The sequence below is a fragment of the Balaenoptera physalus genome (genome assembly GCF_965194825.1).
Source record: "Balaenoptera physalus genome assembly, chromosome: 2".
In the NCBI taxonomy this organism is placed as follows: domain Eukaryota; kingdom Metazoa; phylum Chordata; class Mammalia; order Artiodactyla; family Balaenopteridae; genus Balaenoptera; species Balaenoptera physalus.
The window spans coordinates 137,046,521-137,061,141 of record NC_138883.1 but is presented as its reverse complement, the minus strand read 5'-3'; the positions used below and the strand labels follow the sequence as shown (position 1 = coordinate 137,061,141).

At 49.1% G+C, this 14,621-nt stretch overlaps 1 protein-coding gene and 1 long non-coding RNA gene across 3 annotated transcripts in view; one reads left to right on the top strand and one right to left on the bottom strand.

The window, feature by feature from the left end:
* LOC309654686 overlaps positions 1 to 14,621 on the bottom strand; it is a 1,153,334-nt gene that overhangs the window by 458,216 nt on the left and 680,497 nt on the right. The gene's annotated exons all lie outside the window — the stretch shown is intronic.
* The window catches only part of SLCO3A1 (solute carrier organic anion transporter family member 3A1), a 320,904-nt gene that overhangs the window by 247,704 nt on the left and 58,579 nt on the right, over positions 1 to 14,621 (top strand). For both annotated transcript variants that reach the window (XM_082449080.1, XM_082449079.1), the window contains exons 3-4: positions 3,768 to 3,866; positions 12,512 to 12,775. In XM_082449080.1, coding sequence (XP_082305206.1) covers positions 3,768 to 3,866; positions 12,512 to 12,775 — 363 coding nt within the window. The remainder of the gene's footprint in view (positions 1 to 3,767; positions 3,867 to 12,511; positions 12,776 to 14,621) is intronic.

The following is a 14,621-nucleotide window of genomic DNA, read 5'->3' as shown; positions in this document are numbered from 1 at the left end:
GTCCTGGGCTCGCCTCCCGTGTACACAATCTGACAGACAGCAGGGGGCAGCACTGGGCCGCTGAAGAACCTTCTCTCCTGGACCTGGAGGCGCTCACCATTCAACGCAAGGATTCTGGATTTTAGGGCCGGACCATCTGTTTCTTGTCTATTTAGGCAGAACATTTTTGAGGGGGGTTTGCTAAACAAGAACAAAATCACAGCCTGGTGGGATGAATCGAAAAGAGAGCAAGGAAGCAAATTCAGAAGTACCTTTCTGTAAGATCACAGCCTGCCTTGTGTGCTGTCAGGGGAACAGCATCCTGTAAAGACCCAGGGCTGTGCTCACCAATGCTGCTTGATTTGAGCTGTTATCCTAAGATATTTCTGAAGTGAAAAAGGGTGCTTCCTGATGCATGAGCCTCCCACCCCACCCCATCCCATCCCCACTACTGGATTGTCCCTTGGAAAATATTCGAGAACCCATTGCTGCTAGAGGTTTACTTGGCATCTCTCCGAGGAGGAGCTACTTTAAAAATATTCCGTTACTTCAACTGAGGGGAAACAATGCCCTTCACACAAAAATACGCATCCTATGTCTTTTTTTCTTTCTTTTCTTTTCTTTCCTTTTGGCCACGAAGCTTGCAGGATCTCAGTTCCCTGACCAGGGATTGAACCCGGGCCACGGCAGTGAAAGCACCGAATCCTAACCACTAGACCACCAGGGAAGTCCCCCTACATCCTTCTTTGGTTTTTTGAATGGGGTCCTACCAGGTTTCTTTGGGGGAGAATTGTGTCCTGTTCAAATGGAAAGCCACCATCCAGCGTTTTGGTGACCCATGCCCTGTCTTAAAGGAACCAGATGGAGAGACCACCTTGGCACGTAGTTTCTCTGCAGTGGCCTCTGCCCATCTGAGCTGCCAGAACGGATGGCTGGCCTGTCTGGGCCTGGTGGGGCTCTTGTGGGCAGCTGAGCTTGAGGGATGCCCGTCCTTTTGTGTCATAACTTGCACAAGGGCAGGACACCCAGGGCCTGGAGTCTCCAGCTGTCCCATGACGCTGGCTGGTCCACACTCCCACACTCTCCACTGCCCCCATGTGGGGGAGGGGTAACAGAACACTTAACACAAGCTTTTTTTTTTTTTAATTTTATTTTTGGCTGCATTGGGTCTTCATTGCTGTGCGCGGGCTTTCTCTAGTTGTGGCGAGCAGGGGCTACTCTTCGTTGAGGCACGCTGGCTTCTCATTGCGGTTGCTTCTCTTGTTGCAGAGCACGGGCTCTAGGCATGCGGGCTTCAGTAGTTGCAGCATGCGGGCTCAGTAGTTGTGGCGTGTGGGCTCTAGAGGGCAGGCTCGGTAGTTGTGGCGCACAAGCTTAGTTGCTCCGCGGCATGTGGGATCTTCCCGGACCAGAGATCGAACCCTTGTTCCCTGCACTGGCAGGCAGATTCTTAACCACTGTGCCACCAGTGGTTAAGTCCCAACACAAGCTTTAAAGCTCATTGGTTGTTTCTTTCCAATGATACTAAAAGCTTGGTCCTTTGACCTATTCAGTATTAATTATCATTTTCATTGTTCAATCTGTAGGGGATGGAGCAGTGATTATTACACTGATTGGGGGGGTATTTAATTTGCATGAAAGGAGGCATGTTATCATGGGGGCACTGCTGGGGGTCAGAGTGATGGCTAGGACTATGGAAGGGGCGTCAGAAGAGTAGTTGCAGCACCCCTGGCAAGAGAATTGTGTTCTATCTCCGTGCCCCTTTCTTTTGGGACAGCCTGAGTAGTTAGTTTACTTGCTGAGGCATCTTTAGAGTGCCAGTGGCTGACCAGTGGCTCCCCTTAGACTGCAGCCTGGACAGAAGGATAGAGCTGGCTTCATGATTTTGTCCTGAAGCAGAAAGCCCTTCAGTCTACCTCAGGTACAGCTCTTGCCTTGGGCACCCCCTGTCCACACCCCTGCCCCTGTGTCTTTCTCAGCATCACTTCCTGCTTCGCTTTCCCCCATCTACCAAAGAGAACCGAAGCCAAGACAAGCTCTGCTCCCTAACTCTGCCCAGCTAAGGCCAGTCCTCCTAATTCTAGCCCATACTTGAAAGATCACCACGTTCTAGACTTTTCCAAAAACACCCCACCTTTCTCAATTTTCTCTGGTCGGTTATCTCAACCTAAGTTGTGACAAACCAGAGCCAGTGTTTTAATAAAGTGGATTCTGCTCCTCTCCAGATTCCTATAAACAGGAATAACTGTGAGACCAGAGGTCATCAGCTGGGTGCAGGAGCAGCTATTTTGAGGCCCTTGAGCTTCTAGATTGCTCCATATCAGAGTAGGATTTCACTGGGGGTGGATTCAGCCCCATTCCTGTGATAGAAACCATCCTCTTTTCATCCTGTCCTTCATTAAACAACATTCCTTATAAGCCATCTTTAAGTGATTGCTTTGGGGTTCTGGGTTCTTGTCTGTAAATGAGGAAGACGTGGCTCCTCTGCCAGGTATCTAAAAAACAGTTAAGGTGTCTATAGTTTCCCCTCCAAGTCAGTGAGCTCCAGGAAGGCCTGGATTGTTGACTCTTTACTTCAATGCTGAGTCCCCATCCCTGAGAAGACTTCTTGGCACATAGAAGGAACTCAATAAGTATTGACTGAGTGGATGAATATTTGAGCGGTTCCATGATGACATCACTGGGAGATTTCAGGCTGAGTTAGTCTACCCTGCGAACAGACCAGAATTATCCTCCACTGAGCTCAGCTTCTCTCTGGTTGAATCCATTTCCTACCTTGTTCCTCATGTGCCCACATGGACCTGTTAGCACCCACCCTCCAGGCTGTCTGCTTGGGTTGAATTGACCCATGTACTGATTGTCCCCACAGGCAGCCAGCTTCCTAAGAAAAAGCCACTTCTTTAGTCTTATTTTTTATTCCCAGGGCCTTGTGAGTTATCAGTGCTCAAGCTGAAATTTAGTTAAATAGAGACAGCCTGTGAGTTTTTAGTTTGGGCTCAGTGCTTTTCCAGAACGATCAAAAGGTTTGTGCAAAATTCCAGATACTATATCCATCAGATATGTTACTTAATCACGTACCTAGTACCACCTTCTCAAGTCCTACAGAAGAGCCTGAGGCCTGAACAGCTGTTACAACAACAGAGAGAAATTCAAAAAATATGGGGGCGGGGGGTGGGGGACTGCAAAACTGAAATTAATAAAATGTTTAATTAAATGTGCTCAAAGCATACCATTATGTCAGCTTTGTTGTTTGCTAAATTTAATGCCTGTAAACATTTAATTACGTTTGAGAATAATTTGTGGCTTCAACTTTTCTCACTTCACAAGAATTCCTGAGTTTGCACAATGAGCGCTGAGAAATCTTCGCCAACCGTAAATTAACTGAATTACATAAAGCCAAATAAATGCGAAAGCAAAATTATAAAAATCCTTCCAAAAATGTTTATGGCAGAAAAAATATTTCATTATAGACATGGACGTATTTTAATAGGTTTGGTATGATATCGGGTGGAGTCCTCTAAAAGTAAGTGCACTTGGAGCCCACAAATATTTCAAAGCAAACTATTGAAACTGTAGAATTCCTGCATGACAGTGCTTCAATAGAGTTTCCAAAAATTGGAAATACTAGCTTTCCCCTCTTGGATTTTTAGACTAATTCCTCTAATGTCGTTTGTCTAATCAGACCTCTCATCTGATCAATGTAAAACAGTTTTCTTGAGCTTTGGCAATTTTGCTCAATGAATGGCTTCTGCTTTTAATCTAATCTTGGTTTCATCTTCTTCTTTCAGGAATCCTGTTCACGATGCTGGTGTTTGGACCAGCCTGTGGATTTATCCTGGGCTCTTTCTGTACCAAAATCTATGTGGATGCAGTCTTCATTGACACAAGTAAGGAATTTATCTCAATTTCCAAGCGCCACCCACAAGCCCTTCCTCCATCATAAAGGAGCCCCAGCCTCTGGGTTCTAAAACCTTCCTACTAAGCAGCAGCCTTAATGCATCCACTTCCCTAGCTGGTGGCCCCCTTGAGATTAGAGGAAAGATTGGGTCATGAATTTGGTTCAGAGGGTCTGGCTTGAAGCATGTGTTCTGCTCGTGTCTACCTAGAGACTGAATAACCCCCTGGGGTTGATTTCACTCCTCAAATCTGAATTTTCCTCATCTGTAAACTCAGGATAACAAAACTTATATCTGCCTTGCAGGGCTTTTGTAAGATAAATGAGGGGACAGATGTGGAAATGCCTGGCATACACACATGCTCGTTGAATGTTAGTCCGCGAACCCATATGAGGACCCTATCTCTTAAACTAAAAGTTGGAGCACGTGTTCAAGTGCAAATGTACACGTGGGGTCAAGGAGACAGAATATTTGAAAATTGTTTCTGTAAGACACTGTCATGGTGGGCTTTATAAGGAAATATATACCTCAAACCCATTTTAAGCGACATGTCTTGTGTTCTCAGCAGGAAGAGCAAGTGTATTTCTCAGCCTGCTCTGGGCGCCCCCATCCCTAGCACACTTGGATTGAACAGCGTGCTAGTTGAGATGCGCTAGGCTATGCAGTGGTAACAGACCATTCCCAAATCAAAGTGATTTTATGCAGCCAAAGTTTATTTCTCAGCCGTACTGCATATCCAGTGCAGGTTGGTGGTATTTGGCGGGTGGAGGGTGAGACTTGCCTATTGTAGTCCCTCCAGGACCCAGGCTCACAGAAGTTTCATCTGACTTCTGCCTGCCCAGTCGCCGAGGCAGCAAACCAGCTCCTGTTCAGAAATGACACGCATTGTTTCTACTTACATTTCAATGACCACAGCAAGCCGCCTGGTGTATTAATCTGTTGCTTTGTGACAAATTACCCCAAACTTCGTGACTTTAAACAATAGGTATTATCTCACAGTTTATTTCTCTGGGTCTGGAACCCAGGAGCAGCTTAGCTGGATGGTTCTGACTCAGGGTCTCTCATGAGGCTGCAGTCAAGGTGTTGAGCTGGTCTCAAATCATCTGAAAGCCCACCTGGAGGGGCTCCACTTCCAAACTCACCCCACGGCTGTTGGCAGTCCTTGGCAGATGGGCTCTCAGGCTGGCTCCCACGGATCTCTGTACAGGGCTAACCTCGGCATGGCCTCCCTGGAGCAAACAACCCAAGAAAGGGTAAGAGCACCTGAGACAAAGCCGCAGTCTTTTTATAACCTAGTCTCAGAAGTGACACCTCATTGCTTCTGCTGCGTTTTGTGTGTTAGAAGCAAGCCACTTGTTTCTGTCTACACTTGGAAGAAGGGATCATTTCACAAGGACGTGAATTCCAGGGGTGGGGATCATTGGAGGCCGTCTCGGGCACTGCCCACCGTATGTGGTCACGACTCAACTGCGTGCCCGAAAGAGGACGCTGTGTTCCTATGCAGCTTAGCGAGTTGAGAAGCCATGTTTCCTTTCTCTCTGAAAACAGTGCAGGAAGCCTTTCCAGCTTCTCTGTCTCATCCTGATCTATTCCCAGGATCAATAAGAACTCTCAGTCCCCTGGTTCTCAATTCATCATCTCCCGACAGGGCTAAATTTACTAATTCACCTCAAAGACATAATCTGGTTTTAAATCCAATCAAGTCACTTTGTGATTCACTCCATTAATCCCAGTGATATATTTACTTGTAGGTAATGATGTTACAAATTTCCAAACGGGGGAGAAAAGTCAAATGCAGCCTTATTTGTTTGTTCTTTTTAAAGTGCTGGGTCTGTTCAGGAGGTGATTGAATGCCGCTATTTTGTAGCCCTTGGTTGGCCCTTTGAACCCTATTCATAGCGAGTGGGATGACTGGTGGCTTGGTCAGAGAAACAACCCATGGTGACAGTCAGCTGCTGTCTTGCTTCTACGGACAGAAAGCCAGCTTCCGCCACTGCACCAAAGGCAGTACAGGACAGGAGTAGCGAAGGAGGGGAGGAAAGGGGCCACCCTCCCAGTGCATGGGGAAGGCTGCCTGCGGGGAGAAGGCAAGTGTCCAGGCAGCCTGTCCTGCCCTCAGTGTATTATCAGGGCCCCCTTGAATCAAAGCTTGTGGAATACCAGAATCCCTGAGCCGGAAAGAACCTCAGACATCATTCTCTTCCAACTCTTGCGTTATGTAGATAAGGAAACTGATGCCTAGAGAAGGAAAGGGATGTACCCAATCCAAGGGGTGTATCTATATAAAACCCAGGTCTCCGAGCAAGCATGTGGAGACCCCCCTTCGCCAAGATTCCTCTTGGGAATGAAACAAGATCTTTTTCTCAGTGACTAGAATGGCCAAGAGGTAGACAGGTGGCTGGAGGGGGCTTAGCCCATCCACTCGCATCCCCCTCAGTACGCCATTCCTTTGCTCAGGCTGTCCCCTCAGTCTGGAGTGCCGTCCCCAGCCATTCTGCTCAACATCTGTCCTAACCCTTTGAGGCAGTGTCATCTATGGTTCTAGACTCATTGGCAGTTTGAAGCCTCCCATACCTGAGACAGGTGGGCGCGTTTCCGTTCCGTCTGGGCATCCTGCTGATGGCCGCCTTCCCCCAAAATGAGTTAATAGCGGACTTCCTATCTGATGAGTCTCTAGGGACTGAAGGATGTGTTGTGAGTCACCCTCTTTGTTTGCATCCCTTCTGAAGGCCCCCGGAGGGCTGGTGCCACTCTTTACCAGCAGAGGGCAGAAGAATATAATTTATTCTATTCAGGAGCCAGTCACAGAATTCCATAGTTTCCAGCAGTTTTCTAATCTTGTGGCTGAAACTTGTCATTCTGTCTCTGAGTGGATTGGGGCTGTATTTCGAGTAGTCGGTTCTCAGTTCTTTCAGGATGACCCTTCCCTGTCTTTTCCTCACCGACTAAGACAGAGCCCCTCTTTCGGGCTGTCCAGCCTATGGGAATGTGCCCTTAAGCATGAATGTACAGGGGCCACGCACACAGCCATATGTTTCTGAAATTCCAGCTGAGAGTTGGGCGGGGGACTGGGAAAAGCAGTGGCCTGGGAATTGTGTGAGGTGGGCAAGGCAGGTCCCTGGGAGCCCCTTGTTATGGGGTAGTTGGAGAAGGGCCTGTGCCTTTCACCAGGCAGCCTAGCAGCGGCTGAGGAAACAGGGTGGAAAGGCAGAGGCCGGTGAGGGAGTCTGGTTGGAATCTGTGTGTCAGTGGAGCTGGGGCTGCAGGGGAGGTGGTTGGTTGTAGGAACGGCCAGCTATGGGGCTGCAAGACCCCATGGGCAGCTCCCCAGGAGGGCTCCCCTGGCAGCACTCAGACACAGAGTTTCTGCTGCTGCTGCCTTTCATCCGTGTCTGAGCGCGCTGTGGCTCCCTCGCCCCTCTTCTTACGGAGGATAGATGCCTCCTCTGACAGCCTGGGGAAGGAATGATGGTGCCTGCAGAATTTCTTTTCTAGAATATCTTTGTAAAGGTGACACCAGTCAAGGGCAGGACATAGGAAGAAGAAGGGCTTGGTAGCAGAGTAGACCCCTGAGCACTGGACTGACCAAGCTTCACAGTATGGGTTTAACAAACTGACGACAATGGCAGCCATGAATTGACCCCTTTTTAAATACATAGAATGCCTCTTTGGAACCTCAGAACATTCCCATTAACAGACGATGTGTCCTCCTGCAGTGATGATGAGTTCTGAGTTCAAACATCAGACCAGACCTCCATTCACATCCCAACTACACCCCTTATGAGCTGTGTGACCCTGGGGCCATTTCTCCTCATGGGTCTATGTGTGGATGACATGAGTTAATCATGCAAAGCAGTTAACACAGTGCCTGGGGAATAGTAAACACACAGTAAAATTAGGTGGAATGAGGAACAGAGAGGTTAACTCACTTCACAGCCCAGGCCTGTCTGACCCCAACTGGGCAGCTCACTTCCCTGAAACCTCTCCAGGAATTTAGCCAGAAGGCTGCCCCCTTCCATGGACAGAGGCCTTGCTGAGATGCCCTGACTGCCAGCACTTCCCTACAGACTGGTCCTAAGGCACACCAGCCCGCTCTGCTACAGCTGCACAGCGTTTGCAGCTGCAGAAAGATACGTCCATCCATTGGCTTCACAGAAAAGGTCGACAAGCAGAGAGCATCCAGCTCTGCCAGCCCGGGGCTGGCTGCCACCGCCAGATTCCTTCACGTTGGACTAATTAGTCCAGCGGCTGGGATTCTGAACAGTCCGAGCTGCCCTCCATCCCCACCCCCTCCCTGTCTCCGGTTTCTAATTAGGTCTGGAACTTAATGATACTCTTGGACTTCTTGAGTCCCATAGCAAAAGTTTTACAAAGTAGGTTAGAAAAATAGGTAAATGGACTGAGGAAAACAAAGCAAAACTGCTCAGAGAGCCATAGTATCGCTTACACATCAGTATGGCCTGGGACTTAGTCAGTGTTCCCAATTTGCTTTGATCTCTTCTTCTTGCAGTCTTGGGTATCCTCATGGGTGGCTTGGTTGGTTAGTTTTAAACTGGTTTAACCCCGTTCCTGGGGATTTCTTTCATTTGAACCAACAATGGTAGTGGTCCTTGGAAATGGAGGGAAATCTCAACGAAGCCCGTATGTTTATATGACCTTCAACAGAGGGAACGAACAGCTGTCAAAGCTTGCTCAACTCACCCAACGAAACCATGAGGCCCTTCAAATGTTGGATTCCAAGAGTGCAAGAGTCAGAGCAATAGCTTTTATAAAGCAGAAATCTTAACAAGCCTACAGACACGTATGCAAAGGTAGACCCACCCTGTACCGGCCTCGTGGTGACCCAGGGAGTGGCTCTCCCTGCTCCCCTCTGCTCCCTTCCCAGCATTTTTCCTCAGTGCCTGGAATGACCAAGGGGTAGGCAAGTGGCTGGAGGGAGCTTACCCAGGACACTCACAGAGTCCCCTGAGGATGCCAGGCCTTTGCTCGCCTGTTCCCACAGCCCAAGATACTGTCTCCACTCTGTCCTTCTCAACATCTTTCTTTATCCACGGTTCTAGCTTCATTGGCAGTTTGATGCATTCTAAGTGAATGAGACCCATGGGTGCTCTTCAGTTGTGTTCTGGGCATCTTCCTGACAGCAGCCTTCGCCAAAGGGCTGAAACTGCAGTCCTTTTTTAAGATCAAGACACTAACCAGAACCAGATACAAAGAGAAGTAGAGAGATTTTCACTCCTGGCCCCCTACCTGGACCTAAAAGAATACCATTGCTATTCTAAGCCTGCCCAGGACCACTTTTCTTAAAGAGTATGATTTTTTATTTCCTAAGCCTTTTGTACTAGTCAGGGCAGGCTGAGTTATGCTGCAGGAACAAACACCCCCAAAATGTCAGTGACTTGGAAATACTAAAGGTTTATTTCCTGCTTGTGTTATATACCCGATGCAGGTCAGCAGGCACATTTTGTTCATTGTAGCTTCTCAGGCATCATCTTAGGGAGAATTCCACATGCTTTGTGATCAGGGAGGAAAAACGAGCATGGGGAGTCAGGCACCAGCTCATACACATCTCCACACGGAAGAGACGTGTCTCCTGTCTCACATTTCATTGGCAAAATTCTGTGGTGCGTGGCCACACCTAACTCCACAGTATGGGAGGTGAAACCCTCCTCGTTCTCAGAGGAGGAGACCCAAGTGCAGACATGGGTAATGTCTAGCAGACATGCTTTGCCAGGCCACGTAGAGAACTCCCCTTCAGCATAGGTAATGCTAGAACAATATCTGCTGAACGATGACAGTTGCCGGGGGTGGGGGGGTGGGTGGATATTCATCTTAAATGGCCAAGATGCCTCCTGAAAATACTATTCATTGTAGAGATGGGTAGAGAAAAGAAGTGCCTCAGAAAAGACATTTCTCAGGCTGGTGTCAAGCATTCGTTGTCTTCCCAAGAGCCACCAAAATTGGGCTGAAACTCCACTCACGAGGCTGACCAGTCCTGAGGGCAGCACACTCCAAAGCTGAGTGGTTTCTTCTTAGCCTGTTATTTCTTTCCCTGCCACCGTCCTCTGGATAATTGAAATGGAGGGGAGAAAAATCAGTACTTCCCAGAATAGTCAACTGTGATTTTCCTGGCTCTGCAAATCCCTGCCTTCCACGCATCTCCCTCCAGACCCGTCCCCCGCCCCTTCCCCAGCGGCAGGTGTGCTCTGATGCTGACACAGATCGGGTACCCTCCCCTGTCTTAGGAATCGCGAGTGCGTGTCAGCTTTCCACCCACAGGCACAGGCCTACAGGGAGCGAGTTGCCAAATTCACATAAACATCCACCTCCCCCAGCGCAGCCCCTCTCGCGGGGATGTTTTCTCACACATAGAACAGTCACTGACTTCGTATCTAAAATATGACTTTCTACGTGCTACTGATTTTGTTCTCCCAAACAACTGCCAGGATTTCTCTCTCCCTACTGGCTCACATCTGCCGGATTTATGGGGCCCAAAGACAAAGGAGGGAAATACTGTAGCTCCCTTTTCCTGTCCTTTGTTTTCATTCATTGCTTGGCAGTAGGTGAAGAAAAACAGTAAGCGATTGGTGCAAACAGTCTTGCTCAGCTACCCAAGGTGGTGTGACTTCCTTTTCTCTTCCCGTGTTTGCATAAAGATGCTTTCAAGATCATCCTGTGTTTTCCCATGCCATACTCCTTTTAAAAAAAGTCTGTACCTTAAAATTCCCATTTATATAAATATATCCCTAAAAGTAAAACATTAAGAGCTCCCACAGATAAGAACCGACTCTGTGTCAGGTGACGCTTTTTCATTACCTCTCATCCTGGAAACCACTGTCCATGGCTATCATCTTTATTTCACAAATGATGAAACTAAGGGTCAGGGAGGGCGAGTAACTAGCCCGGCATCACATGCTAGTAAGTAGCAACGCTGGGATTCAACCCCAAGCCCACTAGAGTATATACTCTATAGAGTAGATACTCCTCTCCGGCATGAAGCTGCACAAAAGCAACTGGCCCGTTCAGGTGCCCTGATTATTGCTGCTAGGCTCATGTCAGGGTCTCCAGGACAGAGACTACCGATGTTGCAAAGGCCAACTTGCCAACTATCAGAAGAGCTGGTGGTCTTACCCATTGCACAAAGCACAGAAATTATCCACTAAGGGCCCTCCAGGGAGCCCAAAACAAAGACCTGCCAGTCAAGAGGGGAAGGGTGTAGCCCTTGGCGACTGGATGCCTGTGTTTCAGTCTTCAACTCTGTGGATGCAGACAAGGCACCCAGCCTTTCTAAGCCTCGATTTCTCCATCTATATGAAATAGGGACAGTAAAAGGCCCTACCTCGTAGGGTTGCGGGGAGGGTTGATTGGAACAGTTAAGAATGCACTCTGCATGGTGCCTAGTGCAGAGTAAGCCCTCAGTAAATGACGGCTGGTGTTTTCATTACTGTTAGCTGAAGAGTCTTCAGGGAGAGCACTTTACAAATGGGGGCAGTGCTCATCTGGTGACAGTGGTCATTTCTCTTGCCAAGCCCATCCATCCGTCTGGTCCAGGCCTGCAGCCCTATTCGTTCTTAACTCACATGCTGTGGTCCAGATCTCCAAGAATTTCCTTCCATGCTCCAGGGATACGGGATCATCATCAAAGAGACATCTGTAAGCAGCTCATGCAGGAGTGCCCTGCTCCGAAAGGCAGTTGTAGAGAGAGGGAAAAACATCTACCAAGGGGTAAGAGGTTTACATCTTCTTGACTTCAGCTGGCAGATCAAAGAAGTCACAGACAGGAGAGCCAAACCACATGCTTGTTTCCTTAAAGCATAGACTTTGGCCACAGTACTTTCTAAAAGAGGACTGGCCCCCCAAACCACAGGCCACAACCAAGGTTTGAATTAACCCATCCCCTAGCAGCTTGGAAACACGACCCTCACCATAAATATTAAGCTAACATCGATTAAGTGCTTAAGCACGTGCCAGGCGCTGTCCTGAGCACTTTGTGTCTGGTGTGGCTCATTTGATCTTCCCAACTCGATAAGGGTAAGTACCATCATAACATCAGTGTTATACAGATCAGTCAGCTGAGGCATGGAGAGTTCAAATTGCTGGTCTGAGGTCGCACAGAGAGAAGTGGGCAGGATTTCAGTCCAGGTATCCTGGCTCTTGATTTCCATTCTGCACCGCCCCGTGTGATCTGAACTGATTTAAGACGGGGGTGGGGTGTGGAATGGGATCTCAGGTTAGGTGCTTCGTAGGGGGTGCAAGTGAATATACATAGAAAACTATACCCTTGAGCGATAAACGTTTCTGTTTCCCTGTGTTTTTGTTAGCAGACCTTCGCAGCTCTGCCAGGTCAGTCAATTCCAGCCTAAATTCAGAGGGTGTCTGGCTTCTCACTGTTTTTGTTTAGACTGATGCAAGCACAGGGTAGACGAGAAAATGAAGGAGGGAAAGCCATCAGCCTTCAGCTTGAGGAAAACCAGAAGCACGGCTGTGAAGCCATAGGCTGCTTTGCCCATGGGCCAGTCTTCCCCGCCCCAGGCTGTTTCCAGAGCCCTCGGCCTATCTGTAGAAATGATTGCAAACCTCCACCAAATGCCAGGCCCCGCCAGGTCCCCTCCCGCTAACCGTGCTCTTTCCGATTGCAGGTAACCTGGACATCACCCCGGACGACCCCCGCTGGATCGGAGCCTGGTGGGGTGGCTTTCTGCTCTGCGGTGCCTTACTCTTCTTTTCTTCCGTCTGGATGTTTGGGTTTCCACAGTCTTTGCCCCCGCACTCAGACCCCGCCCTGGAGAGCGAACAGGCCATGCTCCCCGAAAGAGAATACGAGAGACCCAAGCCCAGCAACGGGGTCCTGAGGCACCCCCTGGAGCCGGACAGCAGTGCCTCCTGCTTCCAGCAGCTGAGAGGTAAGGGCACCTCATTCGCAGGTGGCACCCAGGACCGGATGCTGGGGGACCTGAAATAGAATCACAACGGTTTTGCATGATTTGCCTTCCCTGGCCCTGTGCTTAACTGATCCCTGAGAAGTAAATGTGCTTCATAAAACAAACGCAAAGTTACTACCATTTAGCAAAGGGGCAGCAGACGAACCCCCCAAGCCGAGAGCCCAGTGGCTAACATAGCACCTGATGTATGATACACATAAATGTGCGTAGAAGGAAGAAAGTGAGCGAGGGAGGGAGGGAGCTGGACGTTTCATGGCCCTCCTTTGAACTCTTTCAGGCCACTTACAAGCTCATTGAAGCAGTGTAGGACTTTGAAGTTGGCTCCCTTCGCCTGATGCAGGCATTCTTGAAAAGCCACATCCAAAGCGCATTTCCTTAGATTCACTCTGTCCTTCCATCCCCTCCATTAGAGATAAGAGCTGTGTTCCTCTGGAAAGAAAGATTAACTCAGGCTTGAGAGCAAAGTCGCACTTTAGAATGCATCATCGTTTTTAGAGGAAAAAAGTGCATCTTTTCTGGCAAAACGGCGAGACACAAACAGCGATGCAGAATGAGAATGAGGGGACCCCCTCAACACCCCCTGGTTATTTCCGCATTTGGTACAGTCTCTTAAGAGGTGAGGATGACGACAGGACAGCCTCAAAGCTGCTCGGTATCTATCCGGGCCCCCTCCCCACTGAGAGGTATGCACAATGCTCCCTAATTCAAGGACCTCTTCCTGCTGGATCCCCTGAAGAACTTGCTGGATTTTGGACGTGGGCAGGAGCAAGGCTGGGGTGTTACTTCTCAGGGAGGCTGGGGTGGGAAAGAGGTGGACGGTCACCTCTGCAGGAACCGGGCACACAGCCAGGCCGCCTTTCAGCAGCTGCTGCCTCAGGCTTGCAGTGCTCGATTTAGAGATTTGATGAGAGTCTCTTTACTGAGATCTGTCTAATGAGGTGCACTTTCTGTGGAGATGCTTGAGAACCACGGCGAGAACCTCGGGTGACCTTGCACTCAGATCCCCGCTCTGCCCTTCACCGGCTCTGCGATCATTAACTTCTCCGCGCTTCTCTCCACAAGTACAAAGTTGTAACACCGTTCCTCGGTGACAGCGTGGTCGTGAGAATTCAGGCGCTGCCCTTGGAAGATTGTCAGTTAATACCACCTGTTAGCCAGCGAGGAATTCAAAGCACTTGTGCTAATTCCCAGAAGAGACTAATTTAAGAACCTAATGTCATGTTTGACTCCATGTTCCGGGATGGCTTCTACCAAAGTCGTAATGTGGAATCGTAGATGATCTTAAAATTCATCTCTCGAAGGGCCAGAATGCTCTGTTAGATGAGAAGGCCCTCTGCTCTGTGTCCTCTGAGGTTGCCTTGGCTTGGACCCTCAGGAGTATGTGCTTCTTAAAATAGGATCCCCAAACGGGCCCCCTTCAGGAGCCCCCGGGTGATTGGAGGGTGGTGCCTGCTGACCCTCTGATAGCACAGCTGGCCACACAGTGTCCCAGGGACGAGATCCACGGCAGTAGATGGGGCTGGCTTGAGAGCGGGCCTTGCAGAGGGCACCTTGGACCTGGGTGGTGGCAGCCTTTCCAGGTATATCGTCATCCCAGGATGATGGCCCTGCTTTCTTAAGCCTCTGATGGTAAGAGCTATACCTGTAATCGCTCATCTTTCATCTCTGGGGATACACAGATGAAAATGATACAATTGTGCCATCAGAGAACTCTCTGTCCAATGTAGCGACAGGCCAGCAAGTCAGAAAGGCGGCCTAATGTGATGAGAACTACAGTACCAGGCAGAACCATAGGTTATGGAAATAC